We start from the raw sequence: 22,607 nt of genomic DNA, 5'->3' as shown, positions 1-22,607 counted from the left end.
TTTTCCCACAATGGGCTTTGTTGCAAGTTAACAATAAATCCAATGAAATATCGGGGTATTAATTTGACAGGGCCAAAAGACACATTATTTAGGGATAATTCTGAAGCACTATACAAGACAAGACAAAAGGATTTGGAAAGATGCTCTAAATCGAAACTGTCCTGGCTGAGAAGAATCTCCACAATAAAAATTAATATTTGACCAAAAATCAGTTTTTTGTTTCAGTTACCAGTTAATATATGGCTGCTTTAAAGAGTGAGGCAATAGTTCCTTTCTAATTTTAGGAATAAGTATATTCTCCCACAGGTCTAAAAAGATTATTTTTGGATCAAAGGCAAGATCATAGTTAGTGATGTCTTTTATGGCTCCCATGACTTCCTTCCAAAATAGCCTAATTATTTTACAGTCCCACCAAAAGTGATTAAAGGTTCCCTCCTCACCACGTTTTTTCCAGCATTTCGGAGATGCTTTGGCTGTAATTAATGATTTTTTGGGGGTGTCAAGTACCATCTATGGATGATTTTGAACGTTTGCAATTTAGTTACAATGACATTTGATATAAATATTCCAGTTGACCATATTTTTTTCCAATTATCCTGTGATTGATCAATTTCACAGTCTTTGTACCAAGTTGTTTGACAGCTAGTAAACTACAATTTTAATGATTGCCTGGATATTTTAAGTTTATATTGTTCCCAAATAATTATGCTTTTAGGACTGATCAATTTTATAAGTAAATTTTAAAAGTGGTAATTTTTGAAATATGTACCTTTTAAATATTTATTTTAAAATGGCGTGTGTCTCGCTGATGTGCAATCATGTAATTTTGAATTGATTTCAAGAATGTGATGGTCTCTGGCTAATAAACTTCGTTGTTGTTGTTGTAAAGCAAATCCTAACCTATCTATCTCTCTGTCTCTGTAGATCACTCTGATGTCTTGGCATACATTGAGACTGAGAGATATCGCATAGTCCTTCACTTCCAACCCCCAAAATGTGATTCTTCTATTTTAAAGTATTTAAGGTGTTTTAATAGCCTTAATGGTGGGAATGAAGGAGGAGAGAAAGAGAGGGGGGGAAGAGGGGGGGATGGTCATGGAAGTAGAAATTGCTAGTCTTTAGATCCCCTAGTAACTTTGAATCAAACAGAAGCTGTTTATCTGGGTTGATGGGGGAGGGTAACCTTGCTGAAACTAGGCTTTGCGTAGGCCTTCCGAGAAAGCACAATTAATTCATATTCCCTTAAAGTTCAGTTGATTGTATCTGCTTGTATACCTTAAAGGTTACCAATTAACCACAGATTCTGAAAATAAGAATAACATTTGATTTATTTACCACCCTTCAGGATAATTAATCACCCAGTCAGAGCAGTTTACAAAGTGTGCTATTATTGACCTCATGACAATCACCCTGTGAGGAGGGTGGGGCGGAGAGAGTTTGGAGAGAGATGTGACTGACCCAAGGTGACCTAGCTGGTTTCAGGTGGAGGAGTGGGGAGTCAAACCCAGTTCTCCAGATCAGAGTCCTGCTACTCTTAACCACTACACCAGACTGGCTTACTAGCCTTAACCACATGGTTCAGGGTGTTGATTCATACCACCTTCTAGCTATCCATATGCTTATCTGCAATTTTCCATGTTTACATAGCAGGAAGGATGTCCATATATGGATGTCCATATCTACTCTGCCCTCCCCTCTCCACCTATATATCTGACCAGTTTCTTCTTGCCCTCCATGCATCTGATGAAGAGAACTGTGATTCTCGAAAGCTTATGCCACAATAAAGTTGGTTAGTCTTAAAGGTGCTACTGGACTCTTTTTGATTTTGCTACTACAGACTAACACGGCTAACTCCTCTGCATATATGGTCAATCTCTATCTGTTCTATTCAAGCCTGAATATTATGTTTGCCTTCTTTTTCTGTTGTGAAGGGAGAGAGCTCTCAGAGGTGGCAGGTCTGTTGACTTCCTTTTTGGTTCTCTCCCTGTGGCCACAGTGTATTGTATTTTATTTGCTATTTTAGTAAAGTGTCTTTGGCAAGCCCGTTTAATAACAATTGATTCAACAACAGGGTACGTTTTGAGAAAGTAATACAAATCATGATAAGGTTTTACAATGGAGGCACAGATGAGAGAAAAACACTATATTTCGTTTTTGCAGTATTCATTTTTAAGTAAATAGAAATCATCCAACAAAATAAAGCATATACATTATCTATATTTGCAGACAAGCTGAGTAATAAAAAGCCTCAAGATTTTATTAAAGCTGTTGCAATTGTGTTTAGTTTTCATTGAACAACTGAGTTAGTAAAGCAGGTTCATGTATTTTATTTTCTCATTTTTCCACTGTGGGTGTGTGATTCCCCCAGATTATCAACATTTAATTCAGAGGTCCCATTGGAATTCTGACACAGTGTCATGGGTGCAGTCACAAAACAGTTGCCACAGTTGACCTTCAATCACATAGTGAAGATATTTGTGCTGTGATAGCATCTGCTCTCAAAACAACATTTTTAAAAATCTGCACAATCAAATCTCCAATAGCGAATCAGGAGCCTGGCTTGGCAGAAAACTCACCTGGCTCTGCCTACTTTCTAAAAAAAACATGGGAGGCACCAGGAAGGGTGCTGGCAGGCACCATGGCACCCACAGGCCTGGCACAGATGTTAGGCTACCCACCCTCTAATTTACTGGTTCCCTCTGGACTCCTTTTTCATGTCCAGAAATGACATCATGGCACCCCCCCAACCACTGATTTATCAACCCCTCCTTTGCCCTATTGAGCAGGACACCTGGCAGCCCTACACTCATAGCTAGTCCAAGAGAAAATTGTGGGGCATTTTGAACTTCACTGTTGCCTTTCTGCCCTCAGGAAAGAAAAGGTAAAACAATGATAGCAACAAGTTGTATGGCTGGTTCAAATAAAGCTGCAACATTTTGCCTCCTATGATCAGATACCTGTCCTTCTACTCTAGTGCCCTTTCATTCCTTCATTGTTATACCTGGCCTTGCACTTAAAATTCACACAAGTTTTTAAAAGTATAATGGAAACACATGGGTTAATATTTATAATATTGATCAGCTCTGGCTACTGTTGCCATCCTCCAGGTGGGAGCTGGAGATCTTCCAGAATTAAACTACTCTCCAATCAGAACACAGAGATCAGTTCCCCTGGAGAAGATGGCTCCTTTGGAGGGCAGAGGTAGCTCAGGTGGCCTGAGCGCCAGTTCCCTGGGCTACTCCTACCTTCTCAGTACCATACAGAGCTTAGCTGGGCCGAGCACCCCGTGTTACATGGAACTTGGGAGCATCAGGCACCCCCCTCCCTGCAAGAGCCCTTCTGCAACTGGGAGCGGAACTACAAGTGACAAAAGGCACAGGTTGGACACTTGTCAGCTTCCCTCAAGTTTTGATGGGAAATGTAGGCAGCATCCTAGTCTTGCAGCTCAGTTCTCCGACTGCTGTCCAACGGACTTTTCAACTGTCACTTGTCCAACATTCCGCCAAGCTGCCTACATTTCCCATCAAAACTTGAGGGAAGCTGACAAGTGTCCAACCTGTGCCTTTTGTCACTTGTAGTTCTGCTCTGGGTTGGCTCAGCCTAAGGCGGGGGGGGGGGGTGGGGGGGCAGGAAAGCATCAGCCCAATGGAATTGCTTCATAATAGCCAATCCTCCCCTGCCCAGAAATCATCCTTTCCTGGCAAATTGTGGGCAAAATGAGACTGATAACAAATGTCATACTGCATCTTTCTCCCCCATGGGAATCCAAGTCTTTTCTCCTCCGATGTTATCCTTACAACAACTACCGTTCGAGGTAGGTCTGGCTTTGAGGCAGGGCTGGCTCACAGTCAGCCAGCAACTCAGTGGCAAAGTGGGGATTCAAACCTATGGTGGGATGTCATCTGATACTTGATATTAAGTGACTGGTTTTGCCTGCCTTTTCCCCCGGAGGCTCCCTTTGCATTCTCTCTCCTGGGTCTTTTTAACTACGAGAGGCTCCCTAAGGGTTAAAGGGAGGGAGACTTCACAATCCTAGAGAGGCACCCGGAAAAGCCTTTTCTTGCTCCCCCCCGCGACTTCTTCCGGGAGGGTCGGCCGGATCTGGTGTGCTCAAAGGGGTTTGGGAGGGGGTTGATATTTGGAGGTGGGGGTGGGATTTTTGCATTGCAAGACCCAAAACAGAGAAAGGAGGTCTGAACTCCCATCTCCCTTCCCTTCCGTCCTTCCTCCTGCATCAGGAAGAGCCTCTTTTGCAAAGCCAAAGAAATTCCCAATAAACAGCCTGGGGAAACGAAAACAGCGAGGGAGACCATTTTTCAGAAATGTGGGCGATGCCGATGGTAATTTCGGAAGCAAAGCAGACTTTTTGCATGGCTCGTGAGATTGTGTGTAAGGGAGGAGAAGGTGTGATGCCGGAGTGTGTGTGGGTGGGGCGGGGGGCCCGGAATAATATTCGAGTCCTGGTCCTCTCCCCTCTCTCGCATCCCCCCAGCCCCCATTTCCCCTGTTTTGTTGATTGTAATTTCTGCTCAAATGGATTTTAAACTCTCCAGTGCTGGGGGGTGCTGCTGCTGCTAGTCCGCTTGAGAAAACCCCGGGCTGCTTTCCCAGGATGGGCGCAAAATAGGAATCTCCCGGCCCCTCCTTGCTGGCTGCGCTTCCAGCCCCGGGGAAACATTTTGCAAATGTTTAAATTTCATTTGTTCTCTGATTTTCTTTTACACTTAACATTTTCAATTTCTCTGTCTCTCTTGGATTTTTCCTAATTTTGGTATGTTTTGTTAATGTACAGGTATATCTGTTGTGGGATGTATGTCTTTTTTCCCATTTCTAATCCATCTTTCTTATTGAGACCCAAAGCAGGTCAGTTAATCAGTGATCAGATCGCAAGAGTGAAGATTGTTGTGGGGACAGAACAGAGGCGAGGAGCCTGATGTAAGCCACTTTGGGTCCCCGTTGGGGAGAAAGGCAGGGTATAAAAAAAGTAAATAAATACATAAATATACATTTGTCTCCCTCACATTCAGTGGAAGAGCATCGGAGTCACGTTTTGGATCATCTGCTCTTTGGGGCGGAGTGGAAACATTTAAGATGCAGTCAGATCAGGTGAGGGACGGGCCTTCTGTGTTGTGTATAAGAAGCTTGGAGCCTCCTCCTCTTCCTCCAGCAGAACTGGATGGAAACATTTCTGTTTTTGTAAATTGCTACCTTTTTCTTTTTATAAACCATCTTGGATTTCTCCACAGAGAAAGGAGGGGGCCTAAAAATGCTCATATAAATAAATAAAATTTATATCCATGGCTTTCTGATGACCACCAGGTTTGACAGAATGCCTTGTGGTCTACTGATCTTCTCCCATGAATCAAAAGATTAGATGCCTATTAAGTTGCCTGGGCAGGTTTTATTCTTCTACGGTGTGTCAAGTATCCCTTGAAGGGGGAACTCCCCCGTGGGTAACAGCCTTCCCTGAAGCTTCTAGAAGACGACTTAGTGGTTGGGCAGCTGCTTGGCATTAAGAAAGTCCCAGGTTCAATCCTCAACATTTCCAGTTAATGAAAGTATCCGGTAGCAGGTGATGAGAAGGACCCTGAGACCCTGGAGAGCAGCTGCCAGTCAGAGTGGACAGGGCTGACCTTGGTGGACCAATGCTCAGTGGTTGAGAAAGAGGTAATTCTGGAAGTGTCTGACTCAATAGACAGCAGCTTCAGGCATTCTTAGAATCATAGAGTTGGAAGGGGCCATACAGACCATCTAATCGAACCCCCTGCCCAGTGCAGGATCAGCCTAAATCATCTCTGACAAATCTTCATCCAGCCTCTTCTTGAAAACTGCCAGTGAGGGGGAGCTCACCACCTCCCTAGGCAGCTGGTTCCACTTTTGAACTACTATGACCGTGAAAATGTTTTTCCTAATATCCAGCCGGTACCTTTGTGCATGTAATTTAAGCCCATTGCTTCGGGTCGTACCCTTTGCTGCCAACTGGAACAGCTCCTTGCCCTCCTCCAAATGACAGCCTTTCAAATATTTAAAGAGAGCAATCATGTCCCCCCTCAATCTCCTCCAAACTAAACATTCCCAAGGCCCTCAGACTTTCCGCGTAGGGCTCAGTCTCCAGACCCCTGATCATCCTCATCGCTCTCCTCTGCTCCCTCTCAATTTTGTCCACATCCTTTTTGAAGTGAGGCCTCCAGAACTGCACACAATACTCCAGGTGCGGCCTGACCAAGGCAGTATAGAGAGGGGCTATGACCTGCGATTTCAACGCTATGGCCCCTTTGATACAACCCAAGACTGAATTGGCCTTTTTTGCCACCGCATCACACTGACTGTTCATATTTAGTTTACAGTCCACTCTTACCCCAAGATCCCTTTCACATATACTACTGCCTAGAAGTGTATCCCCCACCCAGTATTTGTGCTTCCCATTTTTGTGGCCCACATGTAATACTGTGCACTTGTCTTTGTTGAATTGCATCCTATTCACAGCTGCCCACTTCTCCAGCGTATTCAGGCCTTGTTGAATTTTAATTCTATCTTCTTGGGTGTTTGCTACTCCTCCCAATTTGGTATCATCAGCAAATTTAATGAGCAGCCCTTCCACTCCTTCATCCAGATCACTGATAAAAATATTGAAAAGTACCGGGCCCAAAACTGAGCACTGCGGCACCCCATTGGACACCTCCCTCCAATCTGATGAAACACCGTTGACCACCACTCTTTGGGTGTGGTCCTCTAACCAGTTCCCTATCCACCAAACTGACCTATAGTCCACTCCACAGTCTTCCAGTTTGCCCATCAGAATGTCATGGGGGACCTTATCAAAAGCTTTACTGAAATCCAGATAAATCACGTCAACAGAGTTCCCCTGATCCAGTAAGCTGGTAACTCGGTCAAAGAAGGAAACCAGGTTGGTCTGGCAAGATCTGTTAGGAACAAAACCATGCTGACTTCCCCGGATCACTGAGTGGTCCTTCAGATGCTTACAGATTGATCCCTTTAAAATCTGTTCTAGTATCTTCCCAGCAATAGACATCAGACTGACTGACCTTTAGTTTCCTGGGTCATCCTTCTTCCCTTTCTTAAAGATTGGGATAACATTTGCTCTTCTCCAATCTTGTGGTACATCCCCAGTCCTCCAGGAGGCCTTAAAGATGATGGACAGGGGTTCTGCAAGTTCCTTAGAAATTTCTTTCAGCTCTCTTGGGTGCACCCCATCTGGCCCAGGGGATTTGTATTCATCCACTGCAGCCAGATGCCTCTCCACAACCTCTCTGTCAATGTCAATTAGTCACTCAGGTGTCCTGCCACATTTTCTACTATCTAGATGTGCCTGAGTTCTTCAGGGAGAAAGCAGAGGCAAAATAGTCATTAAGCCTGTCTGCTTTTTCTCTGTCCTGCATCAGAGTTTCTCCATCTACTCCCAACAGTGGTCCAATTGCCTCTTTTACCTTGCATTTGTCTCTCACATATCTGTAGAAGTTTTTCTAATTGTAGCGAGCCCTCCTGGCCAGACCCAGCTCGTACTGAGCTTTGGCCTCTCTGATACTCAGAGATACTCCTCTTTAGAGGTCTGTTCTTCTCTCCATTTCCTGAACATTTCCTTTTTCCCCCTTAGCTTATTCTGGAGCTCTCTGTACATCCACATCAGTTTCTTGGAGCCCTTACCATGTTTCTGTCTTGCTGGGATGATGAGGGCTTGAGCTTGCAAAAGCTCATGTTTGAGAAGGGCCCACCCTTCACTCGCTCCTTTCCCTTCCAGCACACTCCCCCTTCTTGTTTAAAAATATCTGCAGTCTCTTTTTTCCTATTTCTGAGCAAAAGCATTTTTGGTAGGAGCAGGTGGATTAATTGTAAGGAAAAGGTATCTTCCTTTTTTCCACAGTGTCCAATTTCCTTTGAGGAAGTGACCGTGCGCTTCACTAAGGCAGAGTGGGCCCTGCTGAGTCCTGACCAGAGAGCTTTGTATGTGGAAGTCATGGTGGAGAATTATTGCAATGTTGCTTCCCTAGGTAAGGGTCCCTTTGCCTTGTTTTGATAGGTGCGGAAGGTGTGATTTTTGCCATTTTTTGTTCTTTATTTATGTCACTTAATAGTCCTCCTTTCTCACCGCAACTGGAGGTGGATTACGCAATGTGCGTCAGCACAATGAACTGGTTGAGGAGACATCTAATAACCAATGTAATAGGGTTAGGGTTGCAGAAATCTGAAACAAGGGATGGTATTATGTAAGTAGAAAAATAATGCAGTGAGAGCCAGATGAAAAAAACTATAGCAACAGATATTGCATGGTCTAGTGGTTAGATCTAGGATCTGGGAGACCAAGGTTCAGTCAGCCCTTTGCAGCTGCCTTTTCCCGTGTAGTACCCACAGAAGGTTTTTTTAAATAAAGTTGGTATTTGATATTGTCTATAGTGCAGTAACGTTAGTGATCTAGTGCTACTATCTATTAGTTTCTCTGAATTTTCAGATTCCCCGTCCTTAGAACTCTTTAGCACTTTTTATTGTAGAGATATAAGAGAAAAGGTGGAGTTATTTTTGTCCCAATTGCCTTTTCCTACTTATCAACAATCATAAAGGCTCTCTTCCAGGTGGAAGAAAGCATGCCACTCCGGGGCTTGGAACTGCCAGCAAGCCCTGCAAAGGTTAATGAAGCAGGCACGGAGGTTCATAATACATCATGCGTCTGAAGAAGAGACCTCTGACTCATAAAAGCTTATATGCTTTTAAAAACCTAATATGAATCTATTATTTAAAAAAAGCTTATATGAAAAAAAAATGTTAGTCTTTAAAGTGCCTCTGAATTCTTTTTAAATTTTAATATTTTTTTGCAACCATCTAGCATAGCAATCCCTCTGCTTCTTCAAGGGGGATGGGGGTGTTATCCTACGGTCCAAATAATCCGGGGTGGTAGTGGTGGTGTTACACCAGTTAACCTAGACCCAGCTGTCTGATTTAGGCTCTGAGTAGGGATGGACAGGGTGTTTCGTCCTGGAAGAGCCACCCTTGGAGGGCTCAAAGGGTATGTAATGAACAAGGCTCTTTAAAGAGAAGGGATTGGGCTCTTGGGGAGGCTGAAAGAGCGAGAGCTAAAAGAAACATGGTGAGCTTGGCTCCTCAAATGGGATTCCCATCTGGTACATTTATCCAAGTTTTATTAACTAACAGCAGACCTACTCACAGGTTGATGCTTCCAAGACTCTGTGTGGCTCTTCCTGTTACATGTTGTTGGAGACAGGAGCTTTCCTTCTTGTGGTCTTTTAGAAGGTGACCGTGGAAGTGGATAACGTAGGAGTGCCTGAATCTTTTGTAGTCAGAAGTAACTGGTCTCTTTGTTTCCTCCAAAGCAATTCCCAAGCCAGTCCTTATCTGCTGGCTTCAGGCAAGTGAAGCGCCTTTTCCTTCGGACTTCGAAGAAGAGGCCAGGTTGGCAGGTGGGTGCTTAGATGTTTTCTTGGAGCGCTGGTTACCTCCAGCAGTTCTGCCATCCTCTGAGGTTTCCTTACTCATAAGAGTTGGCATGGTACGGAAAAGCTGAAACTGCCCTTGACTTTATTTACTTTTTTTATAGTCCGCCTTTCTCACTGAGGCTCAAGGCGGATTACATATTGTGATTCAGTACAGTCCATTTCAGACATTTCTATAAACAATGCAATAGGATAAATCAAGGACATTTTCAAAGATGTAAACTTTCAAGTATGCAATCCAATAAAGTGTTGAAGAAATGGTAAGACAAAATATAAGCAATTCTAAGAATGACATATTAACGGTAGGATCATACTTACAGCAACTGAGTGTACATAATAGTAATGATAGTTCCTGTCGCTTTTCTTATGCATCTTTTTGACCAAAAAACCTTGAATATTTCAGTTTTTCATTATCTGTGGAAAGCCAGGAGAGTGGGAACTTTCCTGTCCACTTCAGGTAGACCATTCCATAAGGTGGGGGCCACCACAAAAAATGCACATACACGGGCAGGAGATTTCAGGATTCAGGCTCCTATTTTGGTGATGAGGTGGAAAGAGAGACGTGCAGAAAGGTTTTTCAGCTGAATGGTACAGTGTTGAGAAAAGAGATGGAGATTGTCAGGGAAATTTGTAAAACATTGCAAAATGTTTTAACGACTGTGTTATAAACAAAAAATGTATACATGCTAATGTTTCCATGATGGCTACAGAATGGGTGTTATGGCGCAATCACTCTATTGGCTGGCTACCCCTTGGTTACCAAACTCTGATTATCACAGACAGAGCTTTGCATGGTCTTGGCCTTTCGTATCTGTGGGTCCCCCTCTCTTCCTTGCTCCGTCATGGCTGCTTTGCTCATCTGAACAGGGCCTTCTGCAAGTGCTTGCCAAATGAGCAATATCAACAATTTCTGATGCACGCATATTCTCTGTTGTGGTCCCCACCTTATGAAATGGCCAGCCAGATGCTATAAATATACCATATTGGGTAGTTTCTGTGATGTTGATTTTTGTTTGCTTCAATATTGCTTCAACTCTTTATTTAGATCTCAGCTTTTCAAGTTTTTACATCGTTACTCTTCTATAATGTTTGTATGTCCAGCTGCTGAACATATTAACTTACTCTGTGTAATCCACCTTGAGTGAAAATGGTGGACTATAAATGACATAAATAAAATAAAACTCAGGGTTTCCTGGTTCATAAACAGCCCTGGTTTATTTGGTTATCACCTTATGGATGAAAGCCACCTTCAAAACTCCAGGCAGCCTCTCTCCAAGTACAAAGCATCCGTGTGAATATTAAATAAACACTACTCATTTTTTACTTTTCATTTTACAAAATGTATACCCTGCTTTTCTGCCCTGATGAGGGCCCCCAAGATGGCTAACAAATTGTAATCATACATAATAAAATCACATCTTGGAAAAACATTGCAGTTAAAAAAACAGCTTTAAACCCAGAGCTGAAATACATACAAAATCATAAAAACATATAATAATTGGGCAGGAAGGAGTTACCCCTGAAGGAACACCAAGCGAAACAAAGAAGTCTTCACCTAGTGGCAGAAGATGGCAACCAAATGAGACAGGCAGATCTCACTGGGAAAAGAGTTCCAGAGTTTGGTGCCAGTGCAGAGAAGGCCCTCATCTGGTTTGCCTTGTGCCTGATCCCAGGATGGCCTCTAAAAATGACCATAGCAATAGAATAGGGTCATAAGGGAGAAGGCGGCTCTTCAGGTATCTTGGTCCCAAATCATATACGGGTTTAAAGGCCAGCACCAGACCCTTTAGAGCTCTGCCCTCATTGCTATGAGTGGCTTTTTCTTTGATGCTGAACTCCATTCCTTGATAAAAAGTCATCTATGCTTCTACATTATCTGTGAGGGGTTCATAAAAAAATGAACCACATGAAACCAGTCATAGGAAAGCCTTTAGACTAAACAAATGTTGTACTCTTTGTACAAAAATAATACTGGGCTGCACAGTCAACTTGTTGGGGGAGTCTTAACAGTATCCATAAGGAGGCAGTTCTGTTGTGAACTCTTCAGATGAAAATCCCCAACAAGGAGTTCCAAAGTTGCATCTATAGCATGGCCAGGACAGAAAACAAATTAAAATAGATCATAGAATTAACTCTTCCAAGAAACCCCTTACAGATTTTGAGAAGTTGTCACGTAAAGATACAAACAAACAGAGAGGTTTAATATCTAAAATGTATCATATCTTACTAGAGACAAAACAGGGGAACAAAACACTTTCCTATCAGATTATCTGGAAGAAAGAATGTAACATAGATCCTTACAATAAGAATTGGAAAGAAATTTTGAAATCTCAGAATTTCACATATCAAGTTAAAATATCAAAATGCAAACTGTTAAAATATACACACATTGGTATTTAAGGCCTGTCAAACTAAATTGTGTGAACCACTCTTCCTCATTGAAATGTTGGAAACTGTGGACAGCTGGGGACCTTCATCCACTGTTGGTGGGACTGCAAATTTATCAAAACATTTTGGGAAAAAGTAATTGTTAAAATACAATCGATTACTGGTTATGCAATATCTATAACAGTGGAAGTAATCTTACTGGGCCACTGGAAAGATTCAACAATCCCAAAAACTAGAATTAATTTAATATAATCATTATTAGCAATTGCTAAACTAGTCATAGCATCCAAATGGAACCAAAAAAAACATACTGGCCATCTCTAATTGACAAGCCCGTATATGGGATCATTTCATAATGGATCTCAGATCAATTTGTAATGCAGTATTCTTTTAACTTTGTTCTTTCTTTTTTGTAAGTGGATAACTTGAATTGCTGCTATATGCCAATAAAGGCTAACTTGAACTTGAAATTGAAAATCATAATCACAAATCCCACCTCCTGGGACAATGGTCCCCAGTTCTAGACTATCTAACAAAGGATGATATTAAGATAAACGACAAGTGGAAACAAGACTATTATTATTCTTTAGCATTCTTATGAATAAGGTGGATATTACTATACAAATCATTGATATGCAGTCTTAAATCTTGGTATCTAAGTTTGTCTAGTATTTTCTTGCCTAGTCAACATTGTTTACACTGCTTCTTTTATGTATACTGAATTACGAGATGGGAGGAATGTTGTTCATGTTGTTAATTGTTAAATTATACTGTTGTCTATTTGTTTTGTTGTTTTGAAACAATTGAAAAAGTTGAATAAAATACAATTTAAAAAAATTCTTCCAAAAAGTTAACGCAACATGATTGCAGATGATTGACTAATTGGGAGTATTTGTTCCACCAGGTGACAGACAGGGTGACAAGCATTATAGCAAGAGACATGTGATGTCTTTTGAAACAACCAGCCATGAAGTGGAGGAAGAGCCTTCTGGGAATGAAGAAGGATCAAAGAGACAGGAGGAGAAGCAAGTGGAGAAGTTGGGGAATCAGTCTGTAGTTTTTGAAGCAGACGGCTTGCTTGGAAAGGCAGCTGAAGAAGAATATCTCAAAGGAAAGGGGAGGAATCAGCTTTCTGAAAATGGAGTAGGATTGCAAAGAGAATCCAAATTTATTTCCCCTCAGAGAATCCACCCATCAGATGAGTGTTATATATGTTCCGAATGTGGAAACGCTTTCAGCAGTCTTGTAAGCCTCACTTCTCATCAGAGAATCCATATGGGGGAGAAACCATTTGAAAGTTCAGATTGTGGAAGTAGCTCTGATCTGAGTGAAACCCTTCCTTCCCATCAAACACATCATACTGGGCAAGAGCAATGTCAGTGCCCAGAGTGCAGGAAGGGGATCAGGTGTAATACAATTCTCCATTCAAAGGAGAAACCATATAAATGCTTAGAATTTGGAAAGAACTACAGTCAGAGTGGAACACATGCCTTTCATCAAATAATTCACATAGGGGAGAAACTTTACAAATGCTTGCAGTGCAGTAAAAGCTTCAGTGTCAAAAGTAACCTTAGTAGCCATCAAAGAATTCACACAGGGGAGAAACCTTACAAATGCTTGCAGTGTGGAAAAAGATTCCGTCACAGCGCAGGCCTCACTTCCCATCAAAGAATCCATAGCATGGAAAAGCCGTATGAGTGCTTGGAGTGTGGAAAGACGTTTAGTCACAGCACAAGCCTCACTGCCCATCGGAGAATTCACACAGGGGAGAGACCATATGGGTGCTTGGAGTGCGGAATGACCTTCAATGGGAGGTCAGCTCTCACTGCCCACCGGAGAATCCACTCTGGGGAGAAACCATACCAGTGCACAATATGTGGGAAATGCTTCAGTCAGAGACCGCACCTGACTTCCCACCAAAGAACCCATTCTGGTGAGAAACCGTATAAATGCCATGAATGTGGGAAAGGCTTCAGTCAGGGCTCACACCTGACTGCACACCAAAACTGCCACACGGGAGAAAAGCCATATAAATGCTTGGAGTGTGGAAAGGGTTTCAGTAGCAACTCATACCTTAAAGTGCATGAAAGAATTCATACAGGGGAGAAGCCATGTAAATGCCTGGAGTGTGGGAAAACCTTCACATTTACTTCAAGCCTTAAAATTCATCAAAGAATCCACAAAGGAGAAAAGCTGTATAAATGCATGGATTGTGGGAAAAGCTTCTATGAAAAGTCCTATCTTACTATGCATCAAAGAATTCACACAGGAGAGAAGCTATATAAATGCCTGGTGTGTGGGAAGACCTTCCTTTACAATGCACGCCTCATTTCCCATCAGAAAATCCACACAGGGGAGAAGCCATATAAATGCTTGGAGTGTGGAAAGAGTTTCCGTATCAACAGTTACCTTAAATCACATGAAAGACTCCATGCAGGAGTGAAACCGTATCAATGCCTGGAGTGTGGGAAAAGCTTCAATCGGAGCTCAAGCTTTAGTATGCATAAACGAACCCACACAGGAAAAAAGCTATATAAATCTTGCAGTGTGGAGATAGCTTCCATTACAGCACACAGCTTAAATTACACAAAAGAATCCATATAAAGGAGAAGCCACATAAATGCAGGGAACGGGGAAAGAGCCTCAGATGGAGAGACACTTTTACATCCCTTCAAAGAATGCATAAAAAGGAAGAATCGTCAGAGTTGGAGTCTGCAATTATGTAATGATTAATTAGAATTTTTTTCCCTGTGAGCCCTCAAACCTTAGTAAACATCAGGGAAGCAACGAATGGAGTGCTTAAGATATTTGTGGTAAACAGAATCACATTTATATTGTTTACTCATAAGCTCTGTACAATGGGTAGATGATCTATAAGCATTAAAAGAACAATGTTTATGCTACAGGGCTTGGCTGAGAAACCGATGTTACTAATGGCATCCAATATCCCTATTTGTTTAATTTCTTAGAAATGTACCTACACAGTTCCCCCAAAGCAGGGGCTGTTCTAAGGTTGCTCATTTCCAAAGGGCTGCAGACTGTAGAGTGAACATTTTAAACTAACAACCTTATCCACAATGTATGGTGATAGAGAAGCGAGCGTCCTGCTCTTGGGGTGGCAAGATGGAGGAAAGAGATGGGGAAGGTGTCAACTGGAAGATGGGAAGTTTCCCTGAGGGTAACAATCTAGATATCAAAGGAACCATTTCAGCGCAGTGTCACAGAAAGGACACACGCCTGACCTACCTTTCCATACCTTGGCCTGGACAGCCCAGGCTCACCCAATCTCATCAGGTCTTTGGAAACAGCACAGCTGGCCTTGGAAATCACAGATAAAAATAGATTTCATTTCTTCAGTGTTGAATTTTGAGTAAACAAAAATGATGTAGGAAATTAGAGGAGGTGGTGCTGGAAATTTATTTTTAAATGGCAGTTCAGAGTGCATTCTGCATCCTGTCAAAATAAAGCATATACATTCTCTGCTTAGGCTAACAGGCAAAATAGTAAGTATAAATAAAATACATAAATAAAAGTAAGTAATAAAAAGCAAATGGCAATATTGTCTTCTTTCCTTCATTTGTGTTGAACAACTAAGTTAATAAAGCAGGTTCGTATATTTTCTCATTTTTCTGTTTGTGTGTGTGTGTGCTTTCCCCAGATTTTCACTATTTAGTGTAGGGGTCCCCAACCTTTTTGAGTCCATGAGCACCTTTGGAATTCTGACACAGTAGAATGGGCACAGCCACAAAATGGCTGCCACAGATGGAGGAGCCGCTCACAAAATGGCTACCCCAGTTGACCTTCAGTCACACAGTGAAGATCCTTGTGACTGTGGTGGCAGCTGCTTCAATGCTTTTAAAAATTCTGCCCAGCCAATCAGATATCCCATGGCCAATCAGAAGCCTTGCTGGTCAAAAGCCCTACCTGGCTCTGCCCACTTTCTAAAAACACTTGGTAGGAGCAAAGGAAAGGTGTGGCTGGGCACCATGGCACCTACGGGTTCCACACTGGAGACCTCTGATTTAGTCTATGAAATACTTGCACCTTTTTCTTTTGTAAGAAAAAGCATAGCTCTGTAATTCAAAGCCAACAGGAAAGATTTTATTTGTTTTTATTTGTCATTTATAGTCCGCCTTTCTCACTGAGGCTCAAGTTGGATTACACAGTATGAGGTTAATACAATCAGTATCAAGTAAATACATTTCAATACAATATAAGGTAAACAGATACAAGTTTAAAAGACGTAGCATTAGCAAGGATCCAAGGCAGAGTAGAAAAAATACTGAAATAAAACATCAGTTCTAGGACTAACATCAGACAACATGAAGCACTGGTTATACATAGGAGTACATAAGGCCAAAATGGTGATGAAGTCTATGATCCCCAACTCGTTAGTGAAGCATCTGAGACCCCATCCCTACAATACAGCCCTCCTATTTGAGTAAAAAGCCTTTTTGAATAGTTCGGTTTTGCATCAATTATGGAAAGCCAGGAGAGTGGGGGCTCTTCTGACTTCTTCAGGCAGGTCATTCCACAGGATAGGGGTCACCACAGAGAATGCCCGTGTATGGGCTGCTGCTGACTTTGCCCGTGTGCAGCCTGGCATCTGCAGGAGACCCTGTTCAGATGAGCAAAGCTGCCGTGGAGGAACATAGGCAGTCCTGTAGGTATACTGGACCAAATCCGTGAAGGACTTTGTATGTAATAGCTAATAGTTTGAACTGAGCATGGTAAATGATGGGTAGCCAGTGGAGCGACTGTAGGATGGGAGTGATGTTCATACTCCTGCTCGCTCCTGATAACAATCGAGCTGCAGCATTTTGCACTAATTGGAATGTCCTAGTTAACTTAGATGGGAGGCCAATGTATAGAGCATTGATGTTACCATAGCATGGATCCAAGTGGCCAGGTCAGCAGTGTCAAGATAAGATACCATCTTCCAGGCTAGAGTGAAGCTGTAGAAAGCATTTTTTGCCACTGCGTTAACTTGTTTTTCTAGTAATAACACTGGATCCAGTATAATCCCTAGGCTTTTAACTGAGTCTGCAAGGGTCAGATGAACTCCATTGAAAGTGGGGAGTACAATGTCCTTCAAGATCTCTGCCTTCCCAAAAAGCATCACTTCAGTCTTGTCTGGGTTCAGTTTCAATTTGTTGTTTTTTGTATTTACTCCAACATAGACATAAAATGCACCTGAAGTACTGTCCTGGTAGTATTTGATACCCAAAAGAATGGTGCCATCAGCTTTTACAGTATGTTGGCGACACAAAGAGAGGACCTTCTCATGCAAAAAGTGGAGGGATGGGGGAAGGTTTCTTGGGGCAATGTGGGCCACGGAGCTCCAACTCTCATCATTTTTGGCCCTTCACTGCTCACGATCCTCCTGGAGCTGGGGGCCAATTAGTAAGCCCCCAGCTTTACTGATGAATTATGCTAGCTAGTGACAAGCTTAAATTCTGTTGTAAAAAGATTGGGGGAGGATTTCTGGCAATAACCAGAGCTCACTTCCTCAGATGCAATAAAAAAGAAAGTAATTTTCTTCATTATTCATGGAGAGGGGCTTGTATGCTTTCCCTGTGGCTAAAGCAGTGGCTCATAAAGCGCAGTGGCAATGGGACTTCCACACGGAGTTTCCCTGCTTGAACCCCACGAGGAGTTCTACATAAGGGATGAGGTTGAGTTAAAAGGTTCTAGCCAATTTTTCCTGTGGTGAAAATAAACCAAAATGTATAAGAATGGTGAGAAATTGCAGAGCAAGGTTATCTCTTGCCAACAGACATGTTGACCTCAACAGCTACACAGATATCTTGTCTGAGGGCCAAGCTACAAGTGACGAATGACACTTGAACGGCAAGTGGATTGAGTGGAGGGCAAGTGAACAGGAAGAAATACACTTGCCATTCAAGTGTCATTCGTCACTTGTAGCTTGGCCCTGAGAACTACAGACAAAGTTCACTAGGCTGTAGAATATGAAAGGCTGAAGTAAGTCTGCCACAGTGGAGGGTCTGTAAATCATTTAAAGCCTAGAAGGACTAAGAAATTATGGCTGTAACAATACAACATGTTAAGAACTGTGTATTACTTTCCTGACCGGGGCATCCTGTTGGGTTCTTAGAAAGTACAAAGTGAGGAAACCTCAGTTTCAGCCTTCAATCCAGGATGATGGAAATCGTTCAATATTTTGCTAAGTTCTCCTTCAGCACTTTCACACTCACCCTGTGAGGTAGAGCTGGCTGAAAGCGTGTGCCTGGGCCAAAGTCAGCCACCAACCTTCCCTGGCAAAGCGGGTATTCAAACCCAGGCCCCCTTGACCCTAGTCTAACCACCTATTCTAACTACTAACATAGACCATTCTAACTACTCCACCACAGCAGCTCTGAGGGGTCCGGTTTGTGGTTAAACCCCTTATGTAAAGGAGGGTTTAATCCCACCCTCTCTGGCTGCAATGTCCACTTTCCTGATTTCTCTTGAGTAAACCTTCCTTTCCATGCAGGTAGCAGAGGGAAGTTGTATAGTTAATCTGTTTCAGGATGACCTGTTTTCCCTTCTTTTTGGTTGCAACAATTCTTACTATTATCCTGAAGCCAGGTGCCAATTTTGACCCACCTAGCTTTTGTTTGTGGGTGAATTATGCCTACCACGGATGCACAGATGATTTTCTTAGAGGTCTAGATTTTTATTTTCCCAAAAAGGGACCCTGAAGACCAGTATAACATCAAAAGGATTTATTGCAACAAACGGGAGCATTGTGCAAGACAAGTTCCCTGAACAAAGATTACACAATTTTTTATAGCATAGAGTTCATACATAGCAATTGATACTCATCCTATCCCTGACTGTCGCATTTCCCTCTCCCTTCCCCCATAGGCTGAGGTACTCAGGAGGTACATCCTTTCTGGTACGCCTACTGATCCTCCCGTTTACATCTCCCATTCCTCGAATTCTCTAGTCCCCTTACTAGGGTTACCAGCCTCCAGGTAGTGGCTGGAGATCTCCCGAAATTACAACTAGTCTCCAGGCCACAGAGATCAGTTCACCTGGAGAAAATAGCTACGGGGGGGGGGGGGGCGTTGGACTTTATGGAATTATACCATGCCAAGGTCCTTTTCCTCCCCAAACCCTACTTTTTCCAGGTTTCTCCAGGTTTCATCCCCCAGATCTCCAGGAATTTCCCAACTTGCTGGCAACCCTACCCTCTACTCATATTTGCTTTATACCTTATATAGTTAGTCCCACATTAGCACGCACGCACGCACACGCCTGCAAGCCTAACTGCAAAAGCACAATTCCTGGAACATTTCATACTGAACCTGCCACTTCCTCTATTATAGTAGCCAAGACAAAAAATCGTGACGACCTAACTAACAAGTACAATAATAATTACTCCCACAAACCAATTAATACAATATTTCAGCATGCATTTTATAAACAGTATTCAAGATAACTAATTGCAGGCACACACAAACCTTGCCATGGCAGCTGCAAAATGCAGTACAATAAGTTGAGTTCATACAGGGTTTTTTTTAACATAAAGTGCTAGTACCAATTCCAATATTTATACAACACTCATGATGTTATGGGAGTAATTATTATTGTACTTGTTAGTTAGGTCATCACGATTTTTTGTTTTGGCTACTGTTTCTCTCGTCAGATGCATGATCCAAACTGGCCAAATACAGAAGAGGAGGGGAGAGAGGGGAAAGAAGGGGACATATATCACAAGGGGACAGGATGCAATTAGCGGGGAGGCAACCCAAACATTCCTTTGCTAGTAAATGTAAACATCTCCTTTTGGTGTGGAGTCAGTTTGCCGTGTTAGTTTGCAGCAGTAAAAACATCCAATTCCTATGTAGTATAAGCCTTCGATAACCACAGCTCTCCCTGCCAGATGCATCTGACAAAGAGAACTGTGGTCCCCGAAAGCCCACACCAGGCGTCACTGGGCTCCCCCAGATCACGCCTCTGTAAAGGAAATCTGTTACCTGTGATAATGTGATAACCATTCATAGTCTCTATGGTTGTTGGGGGTTTTCCGGGCTGTATTGCCGTGGTCTTGGCATTGTAGTTCCTGACGTTTCGCCAGCAGCTGTGGCTGGCATCTTCAGAGGTGAAGATGCCAGCCACAGCTGCTGGCGAAACGTCAGGAACTACAATGCCAAGACCACGGCAATACAGCCCGGAAAACCCCCAACAACCATCGTTCTCCGGCCGTGAAAGCCTTCGACAATACATCATTCATAGTCTCTATTCAGTCCCAGCTTGACAGAGTCAAATTTGCATATGGATTCCAATTCAGTAGCCTCCCGCTGCTGAAAAAGGAGATGTTTACATTTACTAGCAAAGGAATGTTTGGGTTGCCTCCCCGCTAATTGCATCCTGTCCCCTTGTGATATATGTCCCCTTCTTTCCCCTCTCTCCCCTCCTCTTCTGTATTTGGCCAGTTTGGATCATGCATCTGACGAAGAGAACTTGATTCTCGAAAGCTTATGCTACAATAAAATTGGTTAGTCTTAAAGATGCTATTGGACTCTTTTTGATTTTGCTACTACAGACTAACACGGCTAACTCCTCTGGATCTATGTTTCTCTCGTGACTCTCTCCTTTGCTGGACTTCCTCTATTATATTCTTATAGCTTTTAGTTTCCTCATAAAAACCACATCCTTCCTCCTTCAGTTTCTTTTATTATTATAAGTTTTGCACCATTTCATTAAAATAAGCACAGTATAGTTGCATGATGTGTGGTGGGTTGTCACATTGACGCAAAGTGACTTTTCTTGTCCAACTTTTCCCAGGAGGCCCCCTTGGCATTCTCTCTCCCGGATATCTTTAATTGGGCAGACGGGACCCAAGAGTTAAAGGGAGGGAGATCCACAGCCCTAGGGAGGCACCCCCGAGGGACACGTGGAAAAGCTCTTCCTTGCTCTTCCCCCAGGCCTTGCAGGCTCCCGGGCTGCTGCTTCCAGAAGGGTCGGCCGGATCTGGTGAGCTCGAAGGGGCTTTGGAGGGGCAGATATTGGGGGGGGGGGGTAGGATTTTTGCATTGCAACATGCAGAAATGTTGGCGTGATGGCAGACTTTTTGCATGGCCCGTGAGATTGTGTGTAAGGGGATGGCGGGGGGGGGTGTGGGGTGGGGGGCGTAAAATAATATTCGAGTTCTATTCCCTCTCCCCTCTCTCCCATTTCCACTCGGTTTTTTTGCCGTTAGCTTTCTGCCCAAATGCATCTCAAACTCTCCCGCTCATGTGGGGGTGGGGGGGGGTGGATTGCTGCTGGTCGGCTTGATAAAATCCCGGGCTGCTTTCCCAGGGTGGGCGCAAGACAGGAACATCCCGGCCCCTCCTTGCTGGCTGCGCCTCAGGCTTCGGGCCTTGGGCGTGTGTGGGGGGGATCCTCCTTATGTAAGTACAGTAGACTTACTCCAGTCTAAGCCCACTGAAATCAATAGGTTTAGATTGGAGTCACTCTGCATAGAATTGCACTGTTGGTCTTCCTGGTGAGAGGCAGAGCTCTAATAGTGAAACTGGGCGAGTTGGACCCCCAACTGGGAAATGGGGAAGTTGGGGGTCCATTGCAGGTTCGCCTTTCTGCCTCAGGCCCTTCCCGATGTCCCAAATGTCTCTGCGCAGAAGCTTTTGCAACCCTGTTTTGGAGACCTTTTGGGGACCATAATGTTTACCGGGGCAGAGGGGAAGGGGTGTTGTTTCTTGGGGGAGGAGCAATGACAGCAAGAGAGCGGTAGAAACTGGGGGCTAAGTGGCAAATAATCAGACTGCTTTACATTTTTTGCAAATATTTACATTTCGTTTATTCTCAAATTTTATTTTACACTTAACATTTCTTTAAAATTTTGATTTCTCTGTGTCTTTTGTACTTTTCCTAATTTTATTGTTTTGTTAATGTAACGTGCATATCTGTTGTGTGATGTATGTCTTTCTACTTTTCATTTCTAATCCATCTGTCTTCCAAAGCAGGTCAGTTAATCAGTGATCAGATCGCTAAATATGGTACCGTTTGGGTCTAAAAGCAAAGATTGTTGTTGTGAGAACAGAACAGAACAGAGGAGAAGAATTCTTCCTGTTGGGAAGAAAGGCAGGGTATAAGCAAAGTAAACAAATAAATAAATAAATAAATTTATCTCCCTCGCATTCAGTGGAAGAGCGTCGGAGCCACATTCCAGATCATTTCCTATTTGTGGTGGAGTGGAAACATTTAACATGCAGGCAGCTCAGGTGAGGAACGGTCCAACTGTGATGTGCATAAGGAGAAATTTGGTGATTCCTCCTCCAGCAGGGCTGGAAGGAAACATTTCTGGGTTTTTTTGGTAATTTTGCTACCTTTTATCTTTTTGTAAACTATCTTGGATTTCTCCACAGAGGGTGTGGTCTTAGACACCTCCTTATCTATGGAGGCCCAGAGCATGGCGGTTGCCAGATCGGGATTTTACTGTCTTCGCCTGGTTAGGCAGCTTGCCCCCTGCATCTCACGCTGTGACCTTGAAGCAGTGATCCATGCAATGGTCACCTCAAGGCTTCAGGACTGCTGTAACTCATTCTATGCTGGCCTGCCCTTGGGCCTGCTCCGGAGATTACAGCTGGTCCAGAATGCAGCAGCGTGGCCTCTGACTGAGATGCCGCTCCAGGCTTATATGATGCCTGTCTTGCACCAGCTGCAATAGTTCCCAGTGGAATTCCAGGTCAGTTTCAAGGTGCTGGTTTTGACCTTTAAGGCCCTTAGTGGTCTGGGACCAGCAAA

General features: G+C 43.2%; 1 protein-coding gene across 1 annotated transcript in view; it reads left to right on the top strand.

Annotated features, from left to right (window-relative positions):
• The first annotated feature begins 4,100 nt into the window (after nt 1-4,100).
• Nucleotides 4,101-22,607, top strand: part of LOC129327105 (zinc finger protein 665-like) — a 30,632-nt gene continuing 12,125 nt past the window's right edge. Inside the window, exons 1-5 of the mRNA XM_054975541.1 lie at nt 4,101-4,935; nt 5,028-5,106; nt 7,883-8,009; nt 9,345-9,431; nt 12,757-14,374. Coding sequence (XP_054831516.1) covers nt 5,092-5,106; nt 7,883-8,009; nt 9,345-9,431; nt 12,757-14,374 — 1,847 coding nt within the window. The 5' untranslated portion in view covers nt 4,101-4,935; nt 5,028-5,091. The remainder of the gene's footprint in view (nt 4,936-5,027; nt 5,107-7,882; nt 8,010-9,344; nt 9,432-12,756; nt 14,375-22,607) is intronic.

Source organism: Eublepharis macularius, chromosome 4 (genome assembly GCF_028583425.1).
Source record: "Eublepharis macularius isolate TG4126 chromosome 4, MPM_Emac_v1.0, whole genome shotgun sequence".
Classification (NCBI taxonomy): Eukaryota; Metazoa; Chordata; class Lepidosauria; order Squamata; family Eublepharidae; genus Eublepharis; species Eublepharis macularius.
Note: the sequence above shows the minus strand (reverse complement) of the source record. Positions and strands in the feature narration are given on the sequence as shown.